This window comes from Danio rerio, chromosome 20 (assembly GCF_052040795.2).
Source record: "Danio rerio strain M-AB ecotype USA chromosome 20, GRCz13ab, whole genome shotgun sequence".
NCBI lineage: Eukaryota > Metazoa > Chordata > Actinopteri > Cypriniformes > Danionidae > Danio > Danio rerio.
In genome coordinates this window covers 8,366,651-8,391,500 of record NC_141040.1, presented here as the reverse complement: position 1 = coordinate 8,391,500, position 24,850 = coordinate 8,366,651, and the positions used below count along the sequence as shown (strand labels likewise).

Sequence of the window (24,850 nt, the reverse complement as noted above, 5' to 3'; positions counted from 1 at the left end):
ATTGTTCGGAGTGTAAGTGTGTGAATGAGAGTGTATGGGTGTTTCCCAAAGATGGGTTGCAGCTGGAAGGGCATCCACTGCTTTAAACATATGCTGGATAAGTTGGCGGTTTATTCCGCTTTGGCGACCCCAGATTAATAAAGGGACTAAGCCAAAATAAATAAATGAATGAATAAGGTCTACCCCTACCCCAACTCTCAACCCAACTGTCACAGTAATGTAGAAACAGATCCGAATCTGGAGTCTTCTCTATTAGTATAGCTGATTAACCATTTGGATGGATGATAACCGCCTTCTGAGCCTACCAGTTGGTGCAAAAGGCCCCTGTCTATCAGCTGATTATACTTATTCAATCAAGTGATAACATTCGAATTGGGTGACACACACAGGTTTGTTTTTTGTGAATTGTGGGGACATTCCATAGATTTTCTTTGATTTTATAATGTACAAATTGTGTTTTCTGTTTCTCTAGCCTATCTCTAAACACAACCCTCACATAAAAGTGATGAAAAAATGTAAAAAGGAACTAATTTTTTATGGTTTAAAAGCTTTTTATAAATAGATAGGGACATCAGTAATTTCCTCAAAATTCACCATCATCTTGAAATACCTGCGTAATAACCTACTTAATGCACATTTTTTTTTTGTCGTGAAATGTCACAAACATACACTCACAAATACACTCATACACAAATAATACACACAATAATAACTATGAAATATTATCCTCTGTACCAGTTATGCAAATTATCCAGCTGTCAGCAAATTTATGTTCATGCCTTGCAGTATTTTCAGTATCGACCAAATTTTTGGTATCTTGACAACTCCACTCTGCAAGAAGTGTGTGTTAGTGCGTGTGTGTGTACTGTGTGGAGTGTAACTACCTGAAGGTTTTTAGGCATGCTGTGAATATGAAGTCCCTCAATGCTGTTTGTCTGGCACATTATTACTGCAAATAAGCCTAACTGGGTTTGGTTAGTTTAAAAACAAGCAAGATGGTATGTGGCAGATTGTTAAGTACGCTATATAGCAAGCTGTCATACACTCCCTTTTAGTATCTAGGGCAGGAAAAGTCAATCGGTGAATAAATTAAAACATTGTTGTTATCAAGCAAGCAGCAAGGCAGCAAATTCAGAAGGATAATGTGACACCTTATGAACTGAATATACGTTTGGTCATAAATTCCACCCTTGTAGTCTGAAATAAAATCATCAGTTAATCAGTTAATTAGTTAAATCAATAATGAAAGAAGTGGAATTTAAGATTCACCTGGACAGGGCTTCAAAAGAATCTCCTTAAATCCAAACAATCAAATCATCCAGTGATCGTTCTAACAGACAGTTGACTTCAATTATGGCTATTGCTATCAAACACAACCTATTAATGTTTAAGCAGGGTAACACGATCAAAGTTTAAGATATTAGATTCATGAATATACACAGGCACCTTTCTTTATACAAATTGAAACTTTATTGACAAATGTAACAGAAACTAACACCTAACAAACACACATTTATACAGTTGTAGAGAAGAGTAAAGGAGTTTGAGAGAGTGTAATGATGGAACATTTGATGGAAAATTGTGTAAGACCTAACCAAGCAAACCAAAAACAAGTAATTTAACCCTTCAATGTTTTTTTTTAGAGTCACATTTAGTTTACACCAGTTCAGTGGTAATTTTGGAGGCATTACTTGCGTTCCTTTTGTGATGTGAAGAACTCCCTCCGTTGAGCATGTGGTTACCTGGTGGTCAGTTCTTTGTCCTCACAAGGCTTGAAGTGGGGTTGAGTTGGTCGTTTCAAGTTTTGAAGCTGCAAATGGGCTAGTCGTGTTTATTACTGGTTTTGTGGCGCACTAAACTCTCGATGGGGAAGGAAGGAAGCAAGGAAGGAAAGAAGGAAAGAAAGAAGGAAGGAAGGAAGGAAGGAAGGATGGATGGATGGATGGATGGATGGATGGATGGATGGATGGATTTATATCGGAAATGGGAATGTCTGAACTGTGCAGTTAACCCATTTTGTCAGGGTCCACGCCTGCTCCCTGGAGTTATCTGGGTGTGCTCCTGGATTCTATTTCTGGGTTCACTCTGGTCTGGGTGGTGGCCTTAGGTCACAAGCTTTTGTAAGGATGGTTTTGTACCCACCCTCCGGAGCCGAGTTGACCAATGAGAAGTTAACTCCCCCGAGGCACATTTTATAGTCCATAGCATAGTGATTTGCATAGGCATCCTGGGTGTAAACTGATGCAGAACAGTTTCTTAAAAATGTAATTATGTTGCACACATATTAACATAAAATGCAAACAATCATTCAGTACACCAAATTAGCTCTGCAGGGACATCATACATGAACCATCTATGATCTTGTTTAACAGTGGCAGAGTTAAACCTTGATGGCAGAAGTATTAAAACCATATTATTAATACATGAGCAAGAGACTTGTTGCAAAACACCTGAATACTCATTAAGAGAGAATAAAAGTTTACAATAAAAACGTCAGTCTAAGACAAGGAGCTTATAAAAGTTTGACCAGGTCTCTGTGTGTCCATTTCTGAGCATTCCTTCATGTCGTTACAATGTTGATCAGTTAAAATAAATTGCAAATAGTTTTAATCAATTAAAACATATACTAATTAGCTAATCATGTGAATGAAGATACATTTAATCACTGAATACTATGAACACACCATGCACACACACTCTCTCATAATTATTGTGTCACAGTGAACAAACTCATTCAGTAATGATATTTTAAACAGAAAATTAGTCTAAAAGAAAACATACCTTTAAAAGTATTGCATTACCCATGAATGAAATAATTACTCAGTATTATTTTTGATTTGGTGTAATTGCATTGCATTATGATCAGTGCCCATTAAACTGAAGCACACATTTTATTTTATCCAGTGTAGACATAGTCATTAAAATCAACTGAATCAATAGGCAACGCATTATGTAATTGCAATTAACCTGTAATTGTATAAACAGAACTATTGTGTTGCATTCTTGAAATAAAAGGCAGTAGGCAGCTCTTTTTCATCAAGGCCTTGTTTGTTAATGTTGCAACAATAGTTTCATTGAAATTCTCCTATTCAAGTACCATCAACTACTGTATTTAGGAGTATTCTATTTATCAGAACAGTTTTATAGGATCTTTTGTTGTCAGTGCTTTTATTTTAGATCATTAAGTCATCCAGTATGTTGTTTCTTACCAGAATTGTTCCTCAGTACATACACATCTTTATATCACAAATCACCCTGTTTGTCAGTGTATTGCTATGAACATTATTACAGTTTGATCATTGGACTTGTCTTTTTAAACAAGCCACAGATTCCCCAAAAAGCACTGACACAGCGTTTTGAGAGCATTCTGCAAATACGTTATGCCACTTTTTGCATTACAAAATGCTATAGAGCGCCATTCTGAGCACAATCAAATGTGTTTGTGTATCTGAAGAAGTCAAAGTAAGAGAATACGAACAGAAAATGACAAAAGGGACAGAAAGGCTGGAAAAAGAGATTGTGATAGCTTGGTTTTGAGCTGGGCAGGTTGTATGAAATGAGAGTACTGAAAGGAGAACGACAGAGAGAGATATGTGGAGGAAGGGTGATAAATCATGCTAAACTCATTAATGAGATAAAGCTAGCTGAGGAATATGAAGGTTAAAGGGTTGAAAGCTCTGCATATGCCATAGACATGGCCATAGCCAGGGCTTGAAAATTAGTGAGGTCTGAAGTTTGTTAGAAATTCTGCTATATTAATGGCTATACATTATATGCATAATTTTGTTTTGATGCAGTGAACAACTTTCATTAATACAATTTGGTGTTTAATGAATGTTTTCATCTTTTTTTTCTAACTGCTAAACTTCAGGGTTTAGGGGTCAGAGTTTCAGGAAAGGGAAAGGAGCAAGGACTCAAATACAGGGACAAAAACATGAGTTTATTATAAAATAAAACAAAAACTATTCCACGGGGGTAAACATTAACTAAAAGGCCGAAACAAACTAGACTGGGCTGGCAAGGAAGAGCAGGGCTGGACAAGGCTGGACATGACAAGATGATTAACGACGGCGAACTGGCACAGAACAGCAAACAAGAGGAGACTATAAAGAGAAAGAATTAACAAACAGGTAAACTAAATAAACTAACAATGGGTTAACAAGGAGGGTGGGACTAGACAATAGACGGGAGAGCACATTACACAAGCCTACATAAAACGGCACTAGAACAAGCAGTCAATGAAACACATGAAACACAACACTAAAGCACGTGTCCACAATGTAAACACGAGGATACGTGCTTTAACACAACACCAGGCAAGACAGAACACAAGACAGGAGTACACAATAAATAAAACCCTTACTGTGCACTCACATATGCGACATGCATGTTCCAATACCAGCGCCAACCAAAACCAACTAGACTGAGGATGTGCTGAGAATAGAACAAACACAAGAGCAAGCGAGCACGCGCAAACCAAGCCTCTTCTGGGGCACCTCCGGACGACATAACCACACAGCTCACTCGACACAACGCCTTCATAACAATGTCAAGTGATACAAACCAAGACAGTAAAGAAAACTTGAGCCGAGCACAACATACAAGACAAGACAGGGCCAGTGTCTGGACTCTATATTTAACAAGACCTAAGTGGCAGAATCCTGACAATCCTGCATGGAGATTATATCATGACGATCACTTTGTTTGTCTTACCAAATGTGGTTTACTCAGCAATAAACTGTCTGTTTTTCTTCTTTTTTTTTTGAAGTGCTGGCAATGTAATGTTGTCAGATATTGCTACAGAAAACAAACAAAAACATCTCCCTGAAACTTGTACCACATATGTTTAAATATTGTATTTTGTAATAAGGATGGAGAATAATTAGCTTCAAACTTCCTCTTCCCATTCTATTAATGCCCAAACTATTTTATTAACCATTTGACACTTGCAATTACATTTCGAGAAAAGTTGATGAAGTAGTAATAATAATGTCCTTACATTTATATAGCACTTTTCTGGACACTTAAAGCACTTGGAGGAATCTCCTTATCCACCATCAGTGTGCAGTATTCACCTGGATGACCTGACGGAAGCCATATTGCGCCAGACTGCACACCACACACCAGCTGATTAGTTGAGACTAGACAGAGTGATTAAGCCAATTATGATATGGGTATGGTAAGAAGGCCATGGTGGACACAGGCCAGTGGGCAAATTTGGCTAAAATGCCGGGGTTAAACTCTTATTCTTTTCAAAGGTCATTCTGCTGGCCTCACTAAAATTACTTTCAACAGCAACCTAGCTTTCCCTTGTAGTCTCCCATCCAAGTACTGACCAGGCACAGCCTCGCTTAGATTCAGTGGGCTACCATGTGAGAGCTGCAGACAGCTGCTATGCAAGTAACATGTTATTAATCCAGCAGCAGCTAATCTATGGTCTAAGATAATAGTGCCCATCACCCATCATATATAAAAAAATATGATGATTATAAAGTTGCTTAAATAACGAAATACATATTATTTAACACATTTGAGAATCTGGATATCAAGTATTTCAACAAATGAGAAAAGTGATCGTGTTGAAAAGTAAGTCCAACAACATAACATTTTTAATAATCTAGCAACTCAGAGGAACGGAGGCTGCAGCCGCGTCTGACAGCTGCTATGAGTGGGATGTGAATTTATTCAGCAACAAGATTTTGAATAGTTTTTTTCATCTATAAAGCAATTTACATTTGAACATTAAAATCTTACTGTGTCTAGACCTTGGTGACCTAATAGCTCTCTATGGTCCTGGCCATAGACAGATCGTTGCTGTCAGGGTTGCTGCAGACCTTGGTTATACTGAATGATTATTTAAGTTATATTGTCTTTTTGTTTGCTTGAAAAAACAGTTTATTGATTATTCTTTAACCTTTGGCATAAAGAAGGCATTTCCACCCACAAAACTGGATATGTATCTGTTTATCAGACAATTCCCTGTAACTCTAGAGATGCTTGTGTGTGAAAGTAGATAAGTAGTTTCTGAAATTAACAACTAAGCCATGTTCAAAGTCACTAAAATCCCATTTCTTCTCCATTATGATGCTTATCTTCAGCTTCAGCAGATCATCTTTACCACATCTGCTTGCCTAAATAGATTAAGTACTAAAAATTTGATTAGTTTGATTGGTTATTTGCATTAATCAGCAATTGAGCTGTACTTTTTTAAAGGTGGCCAACATGTATGGAACAACTGAGATGGCAAAAGGATGTTTTAATGATTTGCATTGTCAAGACTGATGCTGAACCTGTCAAGTGCGCGTTCAACTCTGTATGTGTGTTTGATGTTAAGGTTGAATCATTCGCAGCTCTTTGGACATTAATCCACCTCATGCTGACACACCACAAATGGAGCTCTTCGTGATTTACAGCAAAACATACAAACACATTTATTTACAAATTCATCGGCATGTCACACTATGTGATGGTTCGGGTTCATATTGTGTTGAGCGCTGGCTTTAGACACTGTAAAGGATGTGCGTGTGGCTTATTTTCACAGCACAACAGACTTCAGATGATCTCTGTTCAACTGTGTGCTTTTTTAAATTTCACTTAGTAAAGTTCATAGGAGAAACAAGACTCAGCAACGTGTATGCGAAAGTGAGTTTAAATAGTCCAGACAATCAGTGATCAGATGTTTAATCTGTGCGAATGTATGTGTCTGTCTAAATGACTGGCAGCTGTTGCAGGAGTGATGAATTTAAAGTGTTCTGGGAGTTGTTCTCCAGCGATCTGCAACTGCTCGATTGATGGTAATCCTAACAGACTGTAAAAGTTATAGCATTTTTTTGTTTTAAAAATGATAAAAAAGTAAATAGAATATAGCAAGTCTGTCAAACAGGGAACTGTAAATATTCTGCCACAGTTGCCAAATATGTTGATTATTTATTACCCACAAGCATTAGATCCACCTTGTACCTTCTAAACCAGTATAGGCTCATTTGGGAAAACGTCACCCTTTATACATTTCTGGAGATAGTAAAACGCATCAGAAGTAACTAGCAGTACATTTGTGCTGCATTTCATCTTTAAAGCAAATGCTACAGGGCAGTATGACACCATTTCTTATCTTAACCATGACTGCTTACCTTGGTAAGGGCAGCTTTCCCACTGTTAGTTTGTCCAGTTAGCTCACCATGTATGTCGGTAAACTTGTTGGACTGTGACAGCGGGGTTTGCTGGTCAATTGATGGTTTTTAAAACACCATTGGTTGGATTTAGGGAAGAGGGGTGGTTGGGGTGATCGATCAGTTGGTTAGTCAGTCAATCAGTCTGTTGACAGCAGCCTCTGGTACACAAGAAGAGCAGGCGTGAATGGCACGCACAAGAGAAATTTGAGGTCTCAAATGCATACACAGTGGCTTCTGGTGCATTCGCGAAAACAAAAACTGCAAAAAAAACTTCGCTCGTGGGACGTATTTGGTGCTCTCCAGAAATGTATATAGGGCTATGTTTGCAGAATAAATGTTGTTCTAAATATAACTCAATTTCCAGTCAGACTGACAAAAAAACACTTGTGTGTCTTTATTCTGAAAGGTTGAGTAAGGGCAGCCAATTAGATTAGAGCTTACCAGATCCAGAAGGTTCTGTGCAGTTTTGTGTATAGCAGACAGCTTAAGATTTTGGATTAGATCATACACATTAGTAAAATAACTACACAGTAAAAAAATATAAAAATAAAAATAACAATAAAAATAAAATTGAATGAAAGCCAATTACGAAAATATAATACTGCATCACTGCCTATACCTACAGTATCTGACAAAATTCTTGTGAGGGCAAATGGATTGGCCAGCCCAGTCATCAGACATGAACATTTTTGAGCGTGTTTGGGGTAAAATGAAGGAGGAGGCAATAAAGATGAATCCAAAGAAACTTGATGGACTCTGAGAGTCCTGCAAGAATGCTTTCTTTGCCATTCCAGATGATTTTATTAATAAGTTATTTGAGAGTCATTGCAGAGATGTTTGGATGCAGTCCTTCAAGCTTACTGGAGTCATACTGCACACAATATAAATTAATTTTCAAATTCATCATGACTTTATATTCTGTACTGTACATTATTTTGTTAAGTGACAATACTTTTGTCTAAATAAAGTCAGGCCTTACTCTCCTAATTAAATAATTATACATTAAGGCATTATCTTTTTTGGTAAAATAACGTAATCTAGAAGCCTTTGCCTTTCTTATAAGCCACTTCTGATACTAAATCACCAACTAGAAGTCAAGTTATTATTGTTAGCTATTTTGTCAGGTAATGTAAACACTTTTGAATGGTCATATCTTAGAAATTCACTGACTTTCAATGCCATGAGGGCAGAAGAAGATCATTCATATTTTATAGCACATTCTCTTAATAATTACCTTCACAAGTCACCTTCTGAATGAGACACTGAAAGGTTGATCATTCAATCTGTAATTCCTCTACTCTGACTTATCTGTCTGTTTTCACCTCCAAACAAATAAAGGAGACGGAACCATGCGTTGTTTCCCTCCCCTTCTCATTCTCTTGGTTATGATAAATGAATGACGAGTTGCTTTTCTCCGCTTCGACTTTTTGGACAGGCTTCAAGGCAACAGATGCGAGTTTGTGCTTGGAGAATGAAATATTGAACAATTAGAGCATCGCTACATGCCCAATCCAAACACTGTCACTTTATATTCACGCTCCGTTTCTTTCTCTTCCTCGCTGCTTGCTTAACTGTTTTGTTTTTAATCTCACATGCAAGGGCTTTGGGACAGGTTCAGTTTGCTTTCTATTTCTTAAAGCATGAATTAAAGATACAGTACTTCAAGAAATGTTACATACATTGTTTATTTAATCATTTTGTCAGTTGTTTGTTAGTTTTTGCTTATTTGTTTACATGTGTGTTTGGAAATGTTCGTCTTCTCCTATCATTCATTCATTCATTGTAAAAAATGCTGGGTTCTACACATTTCCGTCATATTGTCACAACACAAATGTAGTTAATTTAGTATTATTTTCACAAATTCAAGTGTAATGAACATAAAACAATTAAGTTGTTTTAAAAACCATAAGAAAATTGTTGTTTCAACGCATTTTAAATAAGTCGTTTGAACAAGTAATTTTTTTACATTCATTCATTTTATTCAGTTCCTCTATTAATGTGGGGTTGCCACAGAGGAATGATCCACCCACTTATCCAGCAGATGTTTTAGGCAACGGATGCTCTTCCAGCTGCAACCCATCACTGGGAAACATCGATACAAACACATTTACCCACATACAGTGTACAGACAATTTATCTTACCCAATTTACCTACAGCACATGTCTTTGAACTTGTGGGGGAAACCAGAGCACTTAGAGGAAACCCACACCAACACGGCGAGAACATGCAAACTTCACACAGAACTTCTAACTGACCCAGCCGAGGCTCAAACCAGTGACCTTCTTGCTGTGAGGCGATACTGCTATCCCCTGCATCACTATGAGGCCCTTTTTGAGTGTTTATTCATTATTTAATTTTATCATTAATTTAATTTAACTACATTTTACAGACATAATCATTCAAAAGGTTATTAAGAGTTTGTTTCATTGTTTATTTGTTTATTTATTTATCTTTTTGGAAATGATTGTCATCTACATCAGTGGTCCCCACCCCTTGGACCTCAAACTGGTAGGGTCCGGTGATCAATTGGTACCGGGCCGCTCAAGAAATCAATAATTATTACCGTTTTATTTATTATCCGAGTCTGAATGATCTTTTATTTAGAAAAATCTCTTATTTTGAAAATTTACTGTATTCTCTGTGTTAAATTTCAGTCACTTGAGCACCACAATTTAACCCACAAACAATCAAAATGAGTAAGAAACAGACCTTTTTGGAAAATTTCTTTGAGAAGGAAGAAATGCCCCAAAAACTGCCAAGCTATGGATCTGCAACCCATTTGTTAACAAATAAAGTGAATCCAGCATGTCTGTGCAAGAAAATCAACTACTGGAGATGACAGCGGTCGTTTATGTACAAACAAGTTCGTTATTTCCAATGGATACGCTCTCGTTCCATCCAGACGCACCCAGTTAAAAACATCTTAACTTTTCCAAAAGCCCCAAATCACGTGACAAGAACTAACCAATCAGCTTCATATTTTCAATGGAATATACATATTTCAACATACTTATTACATCAGACAAACACAGAAAACCCAAACGCTGCAGTGCTTTTTGATTTTCCCTATAAAACTTTTATCAGAGCTGCAGCAATGTTTTGTCAGCTTATGATCCTCTGAGCAAACTGGTAATGGTTCCACCCGGGCCATGGTAAAATTGTCAAGCATTGACTGGTCTACGGAGATTAAAAAATGGCTCTTTTTTATTTTAACCTTTCATTTTCTAACACAATTTGTGGATGGTACTATCTGTAATAATAATATATATATATATATATATATATATATATATATATATATATATATATATATATATATATATATATATATATATATATATATATATAATCATTTTAATTCAGAGTAGCTTCTGCAGATTATGTACGACCCCCTCTCAAAGAGCAGTACAAAACTCCCACAAAACCATTGGAAAGGGTTCATTTTGTCCTGGTGTGAGCTTAGATGTGGATCTGAAGTGGCGCGTCAGTTTGAAGCGATGTCATTAAGGGTCTCTTATCATCCTCAAACAGAGTCTGTTCCTCATGGCGGAGGATTGGTACAGTTACACCAGCTGCCCTCCCTCTGGGCAGGATGGCATATCGATAGTCCCGGCTTTTAACACCTGCACACACACACCAACACACTCTCATGATCTCCTGCACTCGGAGAGAACACACTATAGAACAGAAACGGCTTCCATTTGAGGCGCAAGACCAAGTAGATAAAGCCATTGGCTGTATAGCATTTCGAACACGACCAGGAGAGAAAATTGAAAGAATTGTTCTACTAGACAGACTAATTTGCAAAACCGATAGATAGTCCTTGTATAATCCTCCCTCGATGTGCAGCAAACAATAGTCGGCATCAAGCTCTGAAGGGATTCTGGGCCTGCTGTCCCTCATCTGCACTGATTTAGAGGGAAAATCACCCTGTTTTGGGACACTCTGTCCTCCGTCTCTGATTTCAGTCATATAAGCCAACGGCAAAGCTTAGACGTCGAAGCCTGCTCCAAAACGAGATGAAATAAGAGCTAAAACGTGCACTTTATCTCTAACTATTGGCCCGTAGCTACACAAGGACCGAATAAAGCCGTGGCTAATGTGTGTATGTGAATATGTGCGTGCGTGAGTGTGTACGGGAGTCAAGCGGCTGGTTAATTAGCTGTGAATGTGTGGTTTTGAAGGGCTTAGCGTCGGACTCTAGATCCTCATTATCTCTGTAACACCAGTGTTCCCTTTCCGCCGTCTCCCCTCTCCTCATACCCGTGTTATACAGCAGCACCCAGAGATAAGCAAGCACACACACTCGCGCGCGCTCATCGCCAGTGTTGGACATGTCCCTAGTCACTAAAACCTTATTATGAGCTCTGTTTGTGGATTGTCATTAAGTTGTATGTGCGTTCCTGCAGGGAGGGATTAAACAGGGCAGGGCTTTTGTTGTTCTTAATTCTTTTTGGTGGCTGTAAATAACCTGAACCCTGTGCTTTTAAATCATATTGGTCATAGGATCGGTCTGGTCTAAAGCCTGCTGTGGTGTACTGACATGGCTAAAATGGAAATCAGCCTGTGGCGGGAGCTATTTGATTGTCTGACCAATGGCTTGCCTTGAAGTGTTATAGACAAAGTTATAGAATACAGCAATCTTGTTCCTGGAGTAAAAATCCATTTATTTTCTTCATAAGGCTGAACTGTCCAAATTTATTCCTGGAGGGCCACTTTTCTGTCTTAAGACACCTGTCTGAAAGGTTTTAGTGCATTGGTCTCGAACTCGGCGAGGCAGTGGCGCAGTAGGTAGTACTGTTGCCTCACAGCAAGAAGGTTGCTGGGTCAGTGGTTCGAACCTCGGCTCAGTTGGTGTTTCTGTGTGGAGTTTGCATGTTCTCCCAGCCTTCGCGTGGGTTTCCTCCGGGTGCACCGGTTTCCCCCACAGTCCGAAGACATGCGGTACAGGTGAATTGGGTAGGCTAAATTGTGCGTAGTGTATGAGTGTGTGTGTGAATGTGTGTGTGGATGTTTCCCAGAGATGGGTTGCGGCTGGAAGGGCAAAAAAAAACTTGCTGGATAAGTTGGCGGTTCATTCCGCTGTGGCGACCCCGGAATAATAAAGGGACTAAGCCGACAAGAAAATGAATGAAAAAATGGTCTCGAACTCAATTCCTGTAGGGCCGCAGCTCTGCACAGTTTTGCTCCAACCCTAATCAAACAGAGCTGATCTAGCTGTGTCTAGTGCTGTGTTTACACCAGACACGGCAAGCATGGATAAATTGCGCTATTCACGCGTCAATAGATGCGTAAACATTTTGAGTTTACTCCCTCATTCGTACGTCAAATCTACTTCATTAACGCATCAAATCCTCTTCACAATAGACAATAGAATTGCTTCATGGGCAGGGCTTCTGTCTGCCAGGTGATTGTAGTTTTTTTTTTTTTTTTTTTTTGGCTAGTATGTATTTTATTTATAGATAAGCTGTGTTTATGTGCTTTACAAAGGCTGAAAAACAGCGTCAATACGTTTGGAGGCGTGTCTAAGTCCACTGGATCCTTTCAGAGGTGCACCCAACTCTGTGAGTTTATAAAGTCCTCCAGAAACTTAACCTGTATGATGGAAGCTTTCAGCGGTGCTTCCAAATGAGCCAAGCCCAAAGCCCAAACACAGCTGTTCTAGTACTGTCTAGAGCTTTATTAACACCAGACCAACAGTTTGATCAACTGTTGTGTGTCAATATTAGGATTAGCCACCGGGAAAACAACAGGCGCTACGTCAAAAGCCTGCCCCTACAAGAGAAAGCGCGAAGATATTCAAGATATTCGGCGCGAATATCTGCTAAAGTTGATTTTTTTTCAACTCGAGTGATTCACACAAAACACTCGTTAAGTGCATCAGTCACGCAAAACGGTCAACTCGCGGCACTTCATTTGCATGAATTGCATCATTTGCTTTGGCTCATACATGCTTATCATGCAACAGGATGTCTATTTGCACCTTTGCATTGCCTAAACATGTAAATCACTTGCACTTGATGCTTCCCGTCTGGTGTGAACACATTATAGTAGTCTTGAACACTTTGATTAGTTGGGTCAGCTGTGTTTAATTAGGGTTGTAGCAAAACTGTGCAGAGCTGTGGCTCTCCAGGAATTGAGTTTGAGTTGGCCTATGTTCTAGTAATTCTAGTAAGATTCTGATGTGTTTAATTAGGGCAAAGCTAAAATGTGCAGGGCTGGGTTTTCTTATAGCAATGTATCTTGGTGCTTAGGAGTGATCTCTATGTTCAAAGTTATAGAAAACTTGTTGAAATAACACATGTTGCATATAAGACGATTGTGCGAAAACTGTAATGAAGTTTACAGCCCCCAGGCCGCCGGGAAGAAGGAGACGGAGAACTGACAAACTTTTAACAAGTTTTAATGAATAAATAAAAAAATGGATGGCAGCTCCTCACAAAGACTGCCGTCCAACTGAAAGCAAAAGTAAAACCATACGTCCAGGCCTGGTCCTCTCTAGGCTTCCTCTGCCATCGTTCCTTCTCTTATAGTCCAGAGCTTCTTTCGTGGGATTCGAGGCCAGTGTGCACCACAGGTGTTACTTATTCTTCACTTACTCATTCCGCCCCATCGCCAGACTTGTTCTATGTGCTGCTAATGAGATAGTGTCCATTTCCAAATTGGTGAAATATAGCCTTATATAGAGTTGTATCCTGAATGTTCAGCCTAATTATTGTTTTCTCACGTGAACTGGCAAACATGACAAGTCTTTATAAAGCACCTACCTACAGACAAATTAATTTAATCTGATCAAGGTCTTAACCGAACTAAAAAGAAATTGAATTAAGTCGTGGATTATATCGATTTTTGTTTTTGTTTTCGATTATTGAAGTGCAGTCCAGACATGTGAACACCTTAATCAAACTATTACGGTCATGTAGGATTTTATCCGCATTTTGCAACAGACATGACAGTTTGACACTATTCTCTGTACTTACCGAGTCACCTGCATCGTAAAATGTCGAGTTTTTTGTTTTTTGTTTCCCCATACAGTGTGCGGTATCAAATTCCATTTAAACAACACTCTTTCCAGCAGTTCATAGTCGCATCCAACATCTCAAAAGTGCCAAATTGCAGTTAAAATCGACAAATAAAAAACAAAACATCTTAAATTACATGAAATATGTATAGCGGAGCGAGGTTAATCAAACTATCTGCTACTGTATAACATGTAAAATGGGATAATGAAAGCAACAATCACAAAGCAACTCATGTAAACACCTTAAACCACCTTGTCTTATTCAGATTAAGGCAAATAATTTGATTATTGAAGTCCATGTAAACATAGTAACTGACTTCAAGCTGGACATTCAACAATATCAAAAACCCTATGTTCAGGCAGTGAACCAGAAACCAATTAAGCTCAATCGACTTTTAGTTCTTTAAATACATTGTGTGTATGTTTCCATAGGAGGAGCTACATGTGAAGATACACAACTGTATAATGCTGAAGACTTGGTGAAAAGCATAAACATACTGTATATATTGTCCAACCACTTCACAGCTGTCACAATCAGTTACTTTACATTTTATCTTTGTAGTTTAAATAAATCATAAACATCACATATTTCGACTGGGGATCTGAATGTATTAATATTCAAGAAGAATTTTTTAACCAAACTTCAACAACCTAAGGGCATGGGAATACTTGTTTTTCAGCATTCTGCCCCATCTCATGCACAGCCATGTCCGCACAGCTTTCAAAGATAAGCTCGCATGGATGAGTTCAACACAGATGCAATGAATGAGTTTGGTGCAGTGTACACATTCATACACATTCAAAGATATTAATCTGAGGTCAGGACTCTCTGTGGTCATAAAAAAAAATCCCAGAATGTCCTTCAAAATGAATAAAGGTGTAGCCTATGCATCCTGGTCTCCCAGCAGAGTTTAAACTTTCCACGCAGAGTATGCACAAATAAGTTCTTGGTCCTTTAATGCAAAATATATGGTCCCACTTTATATTAGTTAGCTTTAACTACTATGTACTTGCATCAAAAACATAAACACAATGTAATTACTGTGTTCATAATGTATTGCGGGTAACTTTTTTTATAGGTGGGATATGGGTAGGGTTAGGGACAGGTCTGGTGGTATGGACAGGTTTAAGGCTGGTTTAAGGTATAAGAGATGGTCAGCCGTGTAAAAACATACATTTACACAATACATACATTGTAATAAATTATCAGTTTTAGTGTAAGTACATATTAGTTAGGCCACCTAATATAAAGTGGGACCAAATTTATTTCGTTTTATTGTACTTTTTTTATGCTATTTAATCTTGCAATTACCTTTTTCATTAAAACCTACTGTTGTTTGTTAAATGACTCTAAATAAACAAATTAAGGTGTCATTTGGGGATTTTTATTAATGTACTGTCTTGGTTTCAGAGTTAATTACGGCCCCTAGAAGTCTAAGATTGGCTCTAGTTCCCAGTTATCCCATTACATACTAATTATTTCTTCTTCATCAATAAACTGATGTATCAGATGTTGGTTAATCCTTTTTTGGCTTGAACTATTTTCTTTTTTTTCTCTGACAACCCGCTAATAGCTATGTTCTATTTTTTTTAAATCAGTTGTTAAATTTCTGCACAAGGAGATGATATTTTATTACCAAAACAAAAGTCCCATTTATTTATAGGATCCCACCAATCACACTGTAAACAATTAGTTGCTTTACTATTAAAGAGTGGGTAAACCCATTTCCTTAAAAGCTTCTTCTTAAAAAGTCAGTAAACTCGTTGACTTAACTTGTATAGTTATGCACATAGGTTGTTTATTTAATAACTATAAGGCAATTTTTTATTTTTATAAAGTCAACTAATTGCTTTTTACAGCGATTTAGCCAGCAGCTAGCTCTCTGTAATTCTCACATGGTCGCCTGCTGAAGCTAAGCAGGGCTGAGCCACATGGGAAAGCTCGGCTGCTGTCAGAAGTGGTGTTAGTGAGGCCAGCAGGGGGTGCTCAACCTGCACTCTGTGTGGGTCCTAACACCCCAGTATATTGATGGGGACTCCCTACTGCTCAGTGAGCTTCACCATAAGATGTTAAACTAACTATCTGTGGTGAAAAAATCCCATGTCCTTTGAAAAAGAGTAAAGGTATAACCATGGCTTTTTGGCCAAATTTGCCCACTGGCCTTTGTCCACCATGGCCTCCTAACCATCCCCATATCATAATTGGCTTCATCACTTTATCTCCTCTCCTTTGTGTTGTGAGGTCTGGTGCAGTATGGCTGCTGTTGCATCTTCCAGGTGGATGCTGCACACTAGTAAAGCGCTTTGAGTGTCCAAAAAAGTGCTATATAAATGTAAGGTATTATTAATTATTATTATTATTATTATTAAAGCACAATTTTCTTGCAGTGCATTCTGGGATGTCATTTTGAGAAAAATACCAGAAATAATGCTTCATCTATATTGTTATTTCTTGGAAGGTGAACAGCTTAAAGATGGAGATTGCGTATATGATGCCTTAAAATGCTAATCTCCGAGCTTGTTATCTACAGAACAGTGTTAATGTGTCCTCTTTCTGACCTCTGCAGCTCAAATGTCTTCGAAGTGTGATCCTCGCTGTATCATCACCATGGTAACATTGTCATTGGAAGTACAGCAAAGTGACCTCGAGGTTGTAGGGCCACTGTGATTGTTTGAATGAAAGGAAAAGGAGTGAAAGAAAACCACAAAAGGAAGCAATCTGAAACGTGCTGCTCTGATGAAGCGCCACTGTATGGGTGCTGTGCGTATTATTGAGCTGGAGTTCTTATGTGTGTGAATGACCTGCAGATTACGGGTCATTATGATGGAGAGCGGCTCGTGTGTTGCGATAACACAGGACTCGCCACACAAGCTCGCGGCAAACATTTCATTCTGCGAACTAGTCGGAGGGAGCCCGGCGTTGAATAGGCACACAAGTAATTAATCTTTCAAGGATTTTCTATGCTTCCAATTTTAAACTGCCCAGAAGGAATGGGAACGCAGCTATGTGGCGAAGATTTTGCATCTAAAACCCAGAAAAGCACTCGAAAGATTAAAGCCGGCAGTTGGTGGGACTGTTTCATTTTGTATTACAAGCGGCGTTCTTGGAAAACAAGCAATTTATTCACTGGGAAGCCTGAAATTTTCTTTCAAGTTAATATAATAAAAATCAAATGGAATTTCTTTTTGTGTAAAAAAATAACTGTATCCGGAATCAAAACGCTGAATAAGCTATAGCTGTGAGTGCTGTCTTTGATGAAAGAAAAGATTTACATGCAACAACAACATTTTCTTTTTTTGTTTTTTCTTCACTGGGAATTAAATCAGTCAATTAGTAATCTTTCGAAGTAGTTCATTCCAGCATCCAAACCAATTCACTTAAATTAATTGCAAGATAAACAATACATCAGATAACTATTGTGAAAATAAAAAGTGTTTTTTTTTTTACATTTCTTTTATTGTTTTACAGTTTTTCTCAGGTGCTTTGCTGCATTTCTCACAACCCTAGTGCATTTCTGCACAAAAGTTAATGCATTTCTCAAAGCAATTAGTACAAACTACAAAATCTAGTTGATAACCTAAAAAAGTGCGTCACTTGCTCAAAATGGATAGTTCATTCCTCAAAAGCAAGTATGTATGTCAATCAAAGTGTCAGTGTCATCAAAATGAAAGTCCCGACACTATTGTTTATGAACAAGATAGTCAAATGGCTTAGTCATGTTTTCATTATGAGTTTACGCTGCACATTTTTTCAATGCAAAAAAATTCAGATTTTAATGACACTTCCTGAAAATGCTCAAGACAGCACTATATACTATTTGCCTAACCATTTACTGTAAAAACTACTGTAAAATTAGACATCTCTGCATTTAGTGAGGTATCTGAGTACAAGACACTGAATATGTATGTTTCACATTTTTACTGCATTTGCTCTTTACAATTCTAATTATTCACAGCATTGTGCAAAAGAATAAATGCACCCTTATTTACAACAAACATAAACTCCCTTTGGGTAGAGCTGTGCACAACTGTATACAATATTGCAGTACATATTGGACCTGAACCTACAATACACACAGGTCTGTAAATCATTCATCAAATTGTTCAATTTTTAAGACATTTTCAGAAAAAAAAAAAACAAAAACATTTTTTAAATAAAATTTGCTCGACAGATTTTGACAACTAGTTTAACATTTTTGTATGTAATGACTCAAATAATGAAATGAGGACTATTAGTTTTATATGAAATGACTATTCAGCTTTGACAAGTTTAGTTAATTTTGACTGACATGACATAAGCAAATGATAATGTTATAAACAGCAGAGAGTTGAATGAAAGCAATTGATGCATGTCCGAAAGCATTTGCAATTTGTTGAAAGGAATGAGAAACTGCTACTAGGATGTGCACAAATGACTAATTGTTTTGAGAAATGCATGAACTGTTGTGCAAATGTAAATAGTGTTGTGAGAAATGCACCAAAGCGACTGAGAAAAACTGTAAATGTTCATCTGTTCTTGTGAATAATCAATATTTTTTTAAATCCAAAAAAGTGTGTTAAGGGATGCCACTTCTGCCCCTTCTAACTAAGTGGAAACCTTTTTACACCACATTTAGGCGATAAACAGTATATGCTATCAGATTAGATCACAAATTAGCTCAATTACTTATTTAGCAACTGAAATGAAAAACCCATTTCACAGTCAGTCTTCAGCCCCTCTAGAGTTATTGCCATCTCTCCAAATCCGTTCAGATACAGTGGCTGCGTCCGAAAACGCATACTTCCATACTCTTAAGTACGCTAAAATCAGTATGCAAGCTGAGTAGTATGTCCGAATTCATAGATTTCGAAAATCAGTATGCGAGATGACCCGGATGACCTACTACTTCCGGCGAGATTCTGAAGTGCGCATACCATGCACGCTACGCTATCCCATGATGCCTCATGAGAGAATTCATGAATTGGAGTGAATCGACGCAACTGACGCACATGAACATGACAAAATGGCGGATGTAGTACGCCCGAATTCCAACTTTTTACATTCATACGGTAAAGAACGTACTTCTAACAGTATAGAAGTGTAGTATGCTTAAATTCAAATGCAGTACCTACTAAGAAGTAGGCGGTTTCAGACGCAGCCAGTATTTTGTCACTTTAGAATTCTAAGACTCTATCTGACATTCTTGTCAAAAATTAGTTATTGACATATTCTTATTAAATGACAACTTGTTTACATTATGGATTTTTTTTTATAAATTTAAATTAAAATAATTAAAATTGCAACATTTTAACCGCACTGTACTACTTTCAAGTACTTACAAAGTACTTTCATGTACTTACAAAGGGTACTTAGCACAACCAAAGGGTACTAAAGGGTGAAGCTGGGGGTGCAGCTGTACGCTTTTGGTCTACAGAGATATGTCACTCAGCTCGTGGACAAGCCAGGAGAATGAAAACAAAGCAACCGCCATTTTTAAATCCAATATTTTGTTTTATTTATTTATTATTATTTTTTTTTTAATAAAATATACGCTTTTTTTCTTCCCGAAGTTCGTCAATGAGACATTCCTAATTTGAAAACAATCATTTTTCATTGTCAGTAGTTATAAATACCGTTAAATCGAGGTCTTGACTCTCTGTGGTCATTAAAAATCCTGTCTAAAGTTCCTCCATCGGCTTTTACGATCATGGCCTTTCAATCATCCCCATCCATCAAATTGGCTCTATCACTGTCTCTCCACTCCACTATTAGCTAGTGTGTGGTGAACGCACTGGCGCCAAGTGGATGCTGCACACTGGTGGTTGTGTAAATAGATCCCCTTCATGATTGTGAAGCGCTTTGGGTGTTTGGCCATACACAATAAATGCGCTAGATAAATACACATCATATTTCACAAATAACAAGCAAATAAGGGCCCAAAAGCATTATGCACTGTGCAAATCATTCAAATGCATTCTTTTAAAAGCATGCTGAATTGTCCTACTCTTTCTCAATGGCTCTGCAAGCACACCACTGACAATGTGAATGTAAAAAATTCACACTCAGTTGTAAGCGTGCAATCATTAAGTTTGCGTGGGCTCACGACATGATGATTTTACAGTGAAAGCTACCTATTAACCTCATTCAAAACTTTTTTTTCTTAACAAAGCGAGCCTCCTTCTCAAAGTTTGTGTAACGCATCACTGACAACACTTCATATTTCAGCAGGGAAAATAGCAGCTCGCAGTCAGACGGGTTGTCATAAGATGTCATCCACTGTTGCAACTCTCAAGTTAACAGCCAGGCCCATTGGAGAGCGTGTCGCCTTCTCCCCCCAGCCCTGAGCATGCGGCGTGTGGCGTGTGTATTGTGTTAGTGATGTTTTAATGACTTTAGATGAAGTGGGTGGTGAGGGGAAGATTGCCACTTGCAGTAGATTTCAGCAGATGATTGCTCTTCAGCGGCGGGAGGCTGACACTAGTGCCCTGGAGTTTCAGCCATCAGCCTTGAGGACGACTCGCTCCCTGCTCTCGACCTATTTCTGTCCTCCATTTCCCTCTCTGGGTTAATGTCCCCCTTCATTTCCATGTCCATCCGCTGTTTGAAGGCAGGTCCCTGGTGATCCTTCTGCATTTTATGGGTAAATTGGTGCTTCAATGCAACTTTGTAGCTTATGCATTAGAGGTTTTGGTGCACACGTTGGTTTCAATTGACCGTGAAGGACAGGTTGTCAGTTGCAAAATGCAAATAGTCAAAAATAAATAAATATATAGTGATAAAATAAAATAAAATAAAATAAAATAAAATAAAATAAAATAAAATAAAATTAAATAAAATTAAATTAAATTAAATTAAATTAAATTAATAAAATAAAATAAAATAAAATAAATTATTAAAATATAACAAATTAAATACTGATATGAAATCATTTCATATCAAATTAAGTAAAATAAAATGTACCTTTGCCACAATCACCAGTGATCTCGTTTATACAGATTGCTGGAGAACTACAAAATCTGCCACCAAAAGAACTAAAAATCCCATCTTACCTGGTCACAGACACCAGTTGCAGTTCACCCATTGATTGTGCACACACAGATGGAAGCTCATCACGGACTAATTCCAGGACTATTTTTACAGCTCACACATACATCAGGGCTGAGTCTTGTTTCCGGTAGCATTTCTAAGCATGTAATCCAGTGTAGTCTTTCTATGGATCCTCAACTCCATTGTCCAGCGTCCTTTAGTTACAATCATATTTTTATGCCATAATTTAATCTGATAATATAAAGTTAGTTTGTTTAATAAAAAATAAAAATAAATATAATGTTTGAGTCATTTAAAAAGGATAATAAAATAAAATAATGATATTAAATCACGATAAATTAATATGTGCCATAAAATAAAATGCTCTAATGCTTTAATTCAGTCCAATAATGAAAAACCCCTGAGAAAATTGTTTATCTTTAAAACACAAACTAATATATTTTTTGATAAAATCTAGGAGCTCTCTAACCCTCCAATCTCCATCTCCAATAGTAGCGAGATGTCAAAAGTCCAGAAAGCTATCAAAAACATAGTTAAAATTAAATGTATTTTCAGTATGTTCTGAATGTTTTGAGGCTATGATCATTATCTTTCTAAAACCTTTTTTATTCTTGCTTTTTTTGTGTGCACAAAAGTGTCCTTGTAGCCTCATAACATTCCGATTGAATTATTAAAGTTTTTTTTTCTTTTTTTTTTACTATTTTTGGTACCTTTCTGGACCTTGAATGTGTCTGGACTGTTACTGTCTATGGAAGATAAGAGAGTTCCTGAATTTTATCTTAAAATATGTTAATTTGTGTTCTGAAGATGATTGAAGGTCTAAAGGGATTGGAATAATACGAAGGAAAGTCATTAATTTTTTGGGGTGGACTAACCCTTTAAAGTTGATCTCCTCAGGCTGTATATGTCATTTTAAAATGCCTCTGGTCTTTACCTACAGGTACTTCAGCACCATCATGCAGTTCATGAGATTTCCTACATCGCGAAGGATATCACGGACCACAGAGCCTTTGGATATGTATGCGGGAAAGAGGGAAACCATCGGTTTGTGGCCATCAAAACGGCTCAGTCTGTAAGTACTCAGGCCTGAGAATTGCGAGTGTCATAAAACAGACTTTGTATGTGTGTTGCCTGTTTTAAACTTGGTTTAGTTAGATAAACATTTTGATTCAACCTACTCATTCAGACAGAACCTTGCTGCCACTGATCTTTTGGTTGTAGATTAACATTTAAAATAATTACTTACTTCATTTTCAATTTATTTTCTTCTTTAAAAACATCAATTGCTGAATGTGATATATGCAGTTGTAATTGTTGTGTTATTAAAATTGTATGTAAATTTAAGAATTTTATTTAATAACATTAAATTACATTGAATGTGGAATTTAATCATTCCACATTTTAATGAAATGTGATTAAATGTAAATATATAATGTATATACAATATAAGAGTGTCACTAGTCAACAAATAAAATAATTAAGTATTAATTATTAAGTATCTATTAAATGTCACAATCTGGCATATGTAAAGTGATATAAATATGACAATACATTTAAACAGACTGTATATCACTGTTTATGCCTTTATTGCTCAGTGTTATTGCTCAGTTTTATTCTCTAGCTGAGAAAGCACCTACTACATTTTAATATACTATAATGACTTTGTATTATTACTTTTAAACTTTGACTTGATGGTCATTTGTAGAGTATAAATGGCCCATACATAAACTCTAGCCTATATTATGCTGACTCTGGTCTTTATATGCAAATATATGATGAAAGTTCACACTCCTCACACTTCTACATTATGATCATTCCCTCTGTCTGCTTCTGTGTTGTTGTTTGTTGTTGTGCTGTTCTTCAACCTTGTGTTTTTGTATTTTATTTTATTTTATTTTATTTTATTTTATTTTATTTTATTTTATTATTTTATTTTATTTTATTTTATTATCTATTTTATTATTTATTTTTTTATTTTTTTATTTATTTATTTTTGTTAATCACCTATATTAATTAATAACTTACCTTGATTTTGGTCATTCTCCTTTTAAGTTATTAAACATCTTCAAATTTATTTTATTTTATTTTATTTTATTTTATTTTATTTTGTTTAATTTATTTTATTTTATTTTATTTTATTTTATTTTATTTTATTTTATTTTATTTATTTTTTTTCTATTTTATTTTATTGTTAATAACTTATATTAATAAATAACTTTATTTGATTTTAGTCAGTCGCTGTTTATGTTTTTAAACATCCGCTTTTATTTAATCATTGTTTATTTAATTGTTTTAATGGCCTATAATAATAATAATAATAATAATAATAATAATAATTTGCAGTCTTCTTCACTCTCTCTTATTTTTGCTTTATGTCTTCATTTAATATTTTATGTCTTTATCTGTTCATACTATATTGTCATTTCACTGCTGGATTGGGCAGCAGAAGTATACCAAAGGCAAATTTTGAGGCCAAACATTCCCTTCACATTTTCATCCAAGTATTCACTGAGACATTAGTGACATTTAGGCTGTGCTGGGCTGCAGATGGAGTTGTAATGCTTACATGAAGCCTTAAAGCAAACTACAAAGAAAGGTGTTTGATCTGACAAGGCCCTTTCAAATGGCGAGCACTTTGAGCAGTGCTCATCTGATGGATTTAAGAGCGCCGAAGAACAGGTCGAAAGGTCCCAGTTATTCCTTCTCTTAGATCCATCTGCTTTGACACCCTTGAATATATGTACAGGCAGTTCAGTAGATTTTTACTGGGTTTGATGATACTAGCATAAAGTATTTGTTCTGAAATTGCACACAGATCAAAATGGAGACTTTTGGAACTACTGTAGACGCCATTTTAGGGGTAAATCTCAGAGTAGTGGTTTCAAATTTGCGAACAATACAAGTATTACAAGTGAGCTGAGCAGCTTACTGTGTAAAAGTGGGTTCAAAGCAAACACGGAGCACTGTCACTAGCTCTAGTTTACTCTGAGGATGTTTTTCACCTCATGCTAATTTTCATCTCGAGAGAAAATATTTGACTTTGCGTGGAAGACGCGATTGAAGCAAATTTCCCGCATTCTCTATGCATTACAATTTTTTTTTTTTTTTATTTGTGTGCCTGTTGGAAATTCGTCTATGTTTGCACATTTGTGATGTTTTCTTTGTATGTAATCTACTCGCGTGAGTACATCATTTCACTTTTGGCCCACTCCTGTTGGTGTCGTTAATCTGGCAACATGCATGTGTGATTAAATTTCAATAATAATGTCACTCCTACATATGACACCTTTAATATTGGCAAAAATAAAAGGATTTGCAACCAATTTAAGTCTCAAAGCAAGTAATACAACATGTGTTGTTGTTAATAAGAATACGATCACTATTAGATAGATAGATAGATAGATAGATAGATAGATAGATAGATAGATAGATAGATAGATAGATAGATAGATAGATAGATAGATAGATAGATAGATAGATAGATAGATAGATAGATACTGTAGATAGATAGATAGATAGATAGATAGATAGATAGATAGATAGATAGATAGATAGATACATACATACATACATACATACATACATACATACATACATACATACATACATACATACATAGATGATAGCTA

General features: G+C 36.6%; 1 protein-coding gene and 1 long non-coding RNA gene across 10 annotated transcripts in view; both read left to right on the top strand.

The window, feature by feature from the left end:
• The window catches only part of dab1a (DAB adaptor protein 1a), a 299,119-nt gene that overhangs the window by 196,912 nt on the left and 77,357 nt on the right, over positions 1 to 24,850 (top strand). For all 9 annotated transcript variants that reach the window (NM_001443992.1, NM_001443991.1, NM_001443996.1 and 6 more), the window contains 1 exon segment: positions 22,162 to 22,293. In NM_001443992.1, the coding sequence (NP_001430921.1) occupies positions 22,162 to 22,293 (132 nt within the window).
• Positions 10,624 to 14,536, top strand: LOC147839027 (uncharacterized). Its single transcript, XR_015519238.1, has 3 exons — positions 10,624 to 11,952; positions 12,345 to 12,676; positions 12,783 to 14,536. It is a non-coding gene; the product is annotated as an uncharacterized LOC147839027 (long non-coding RNA).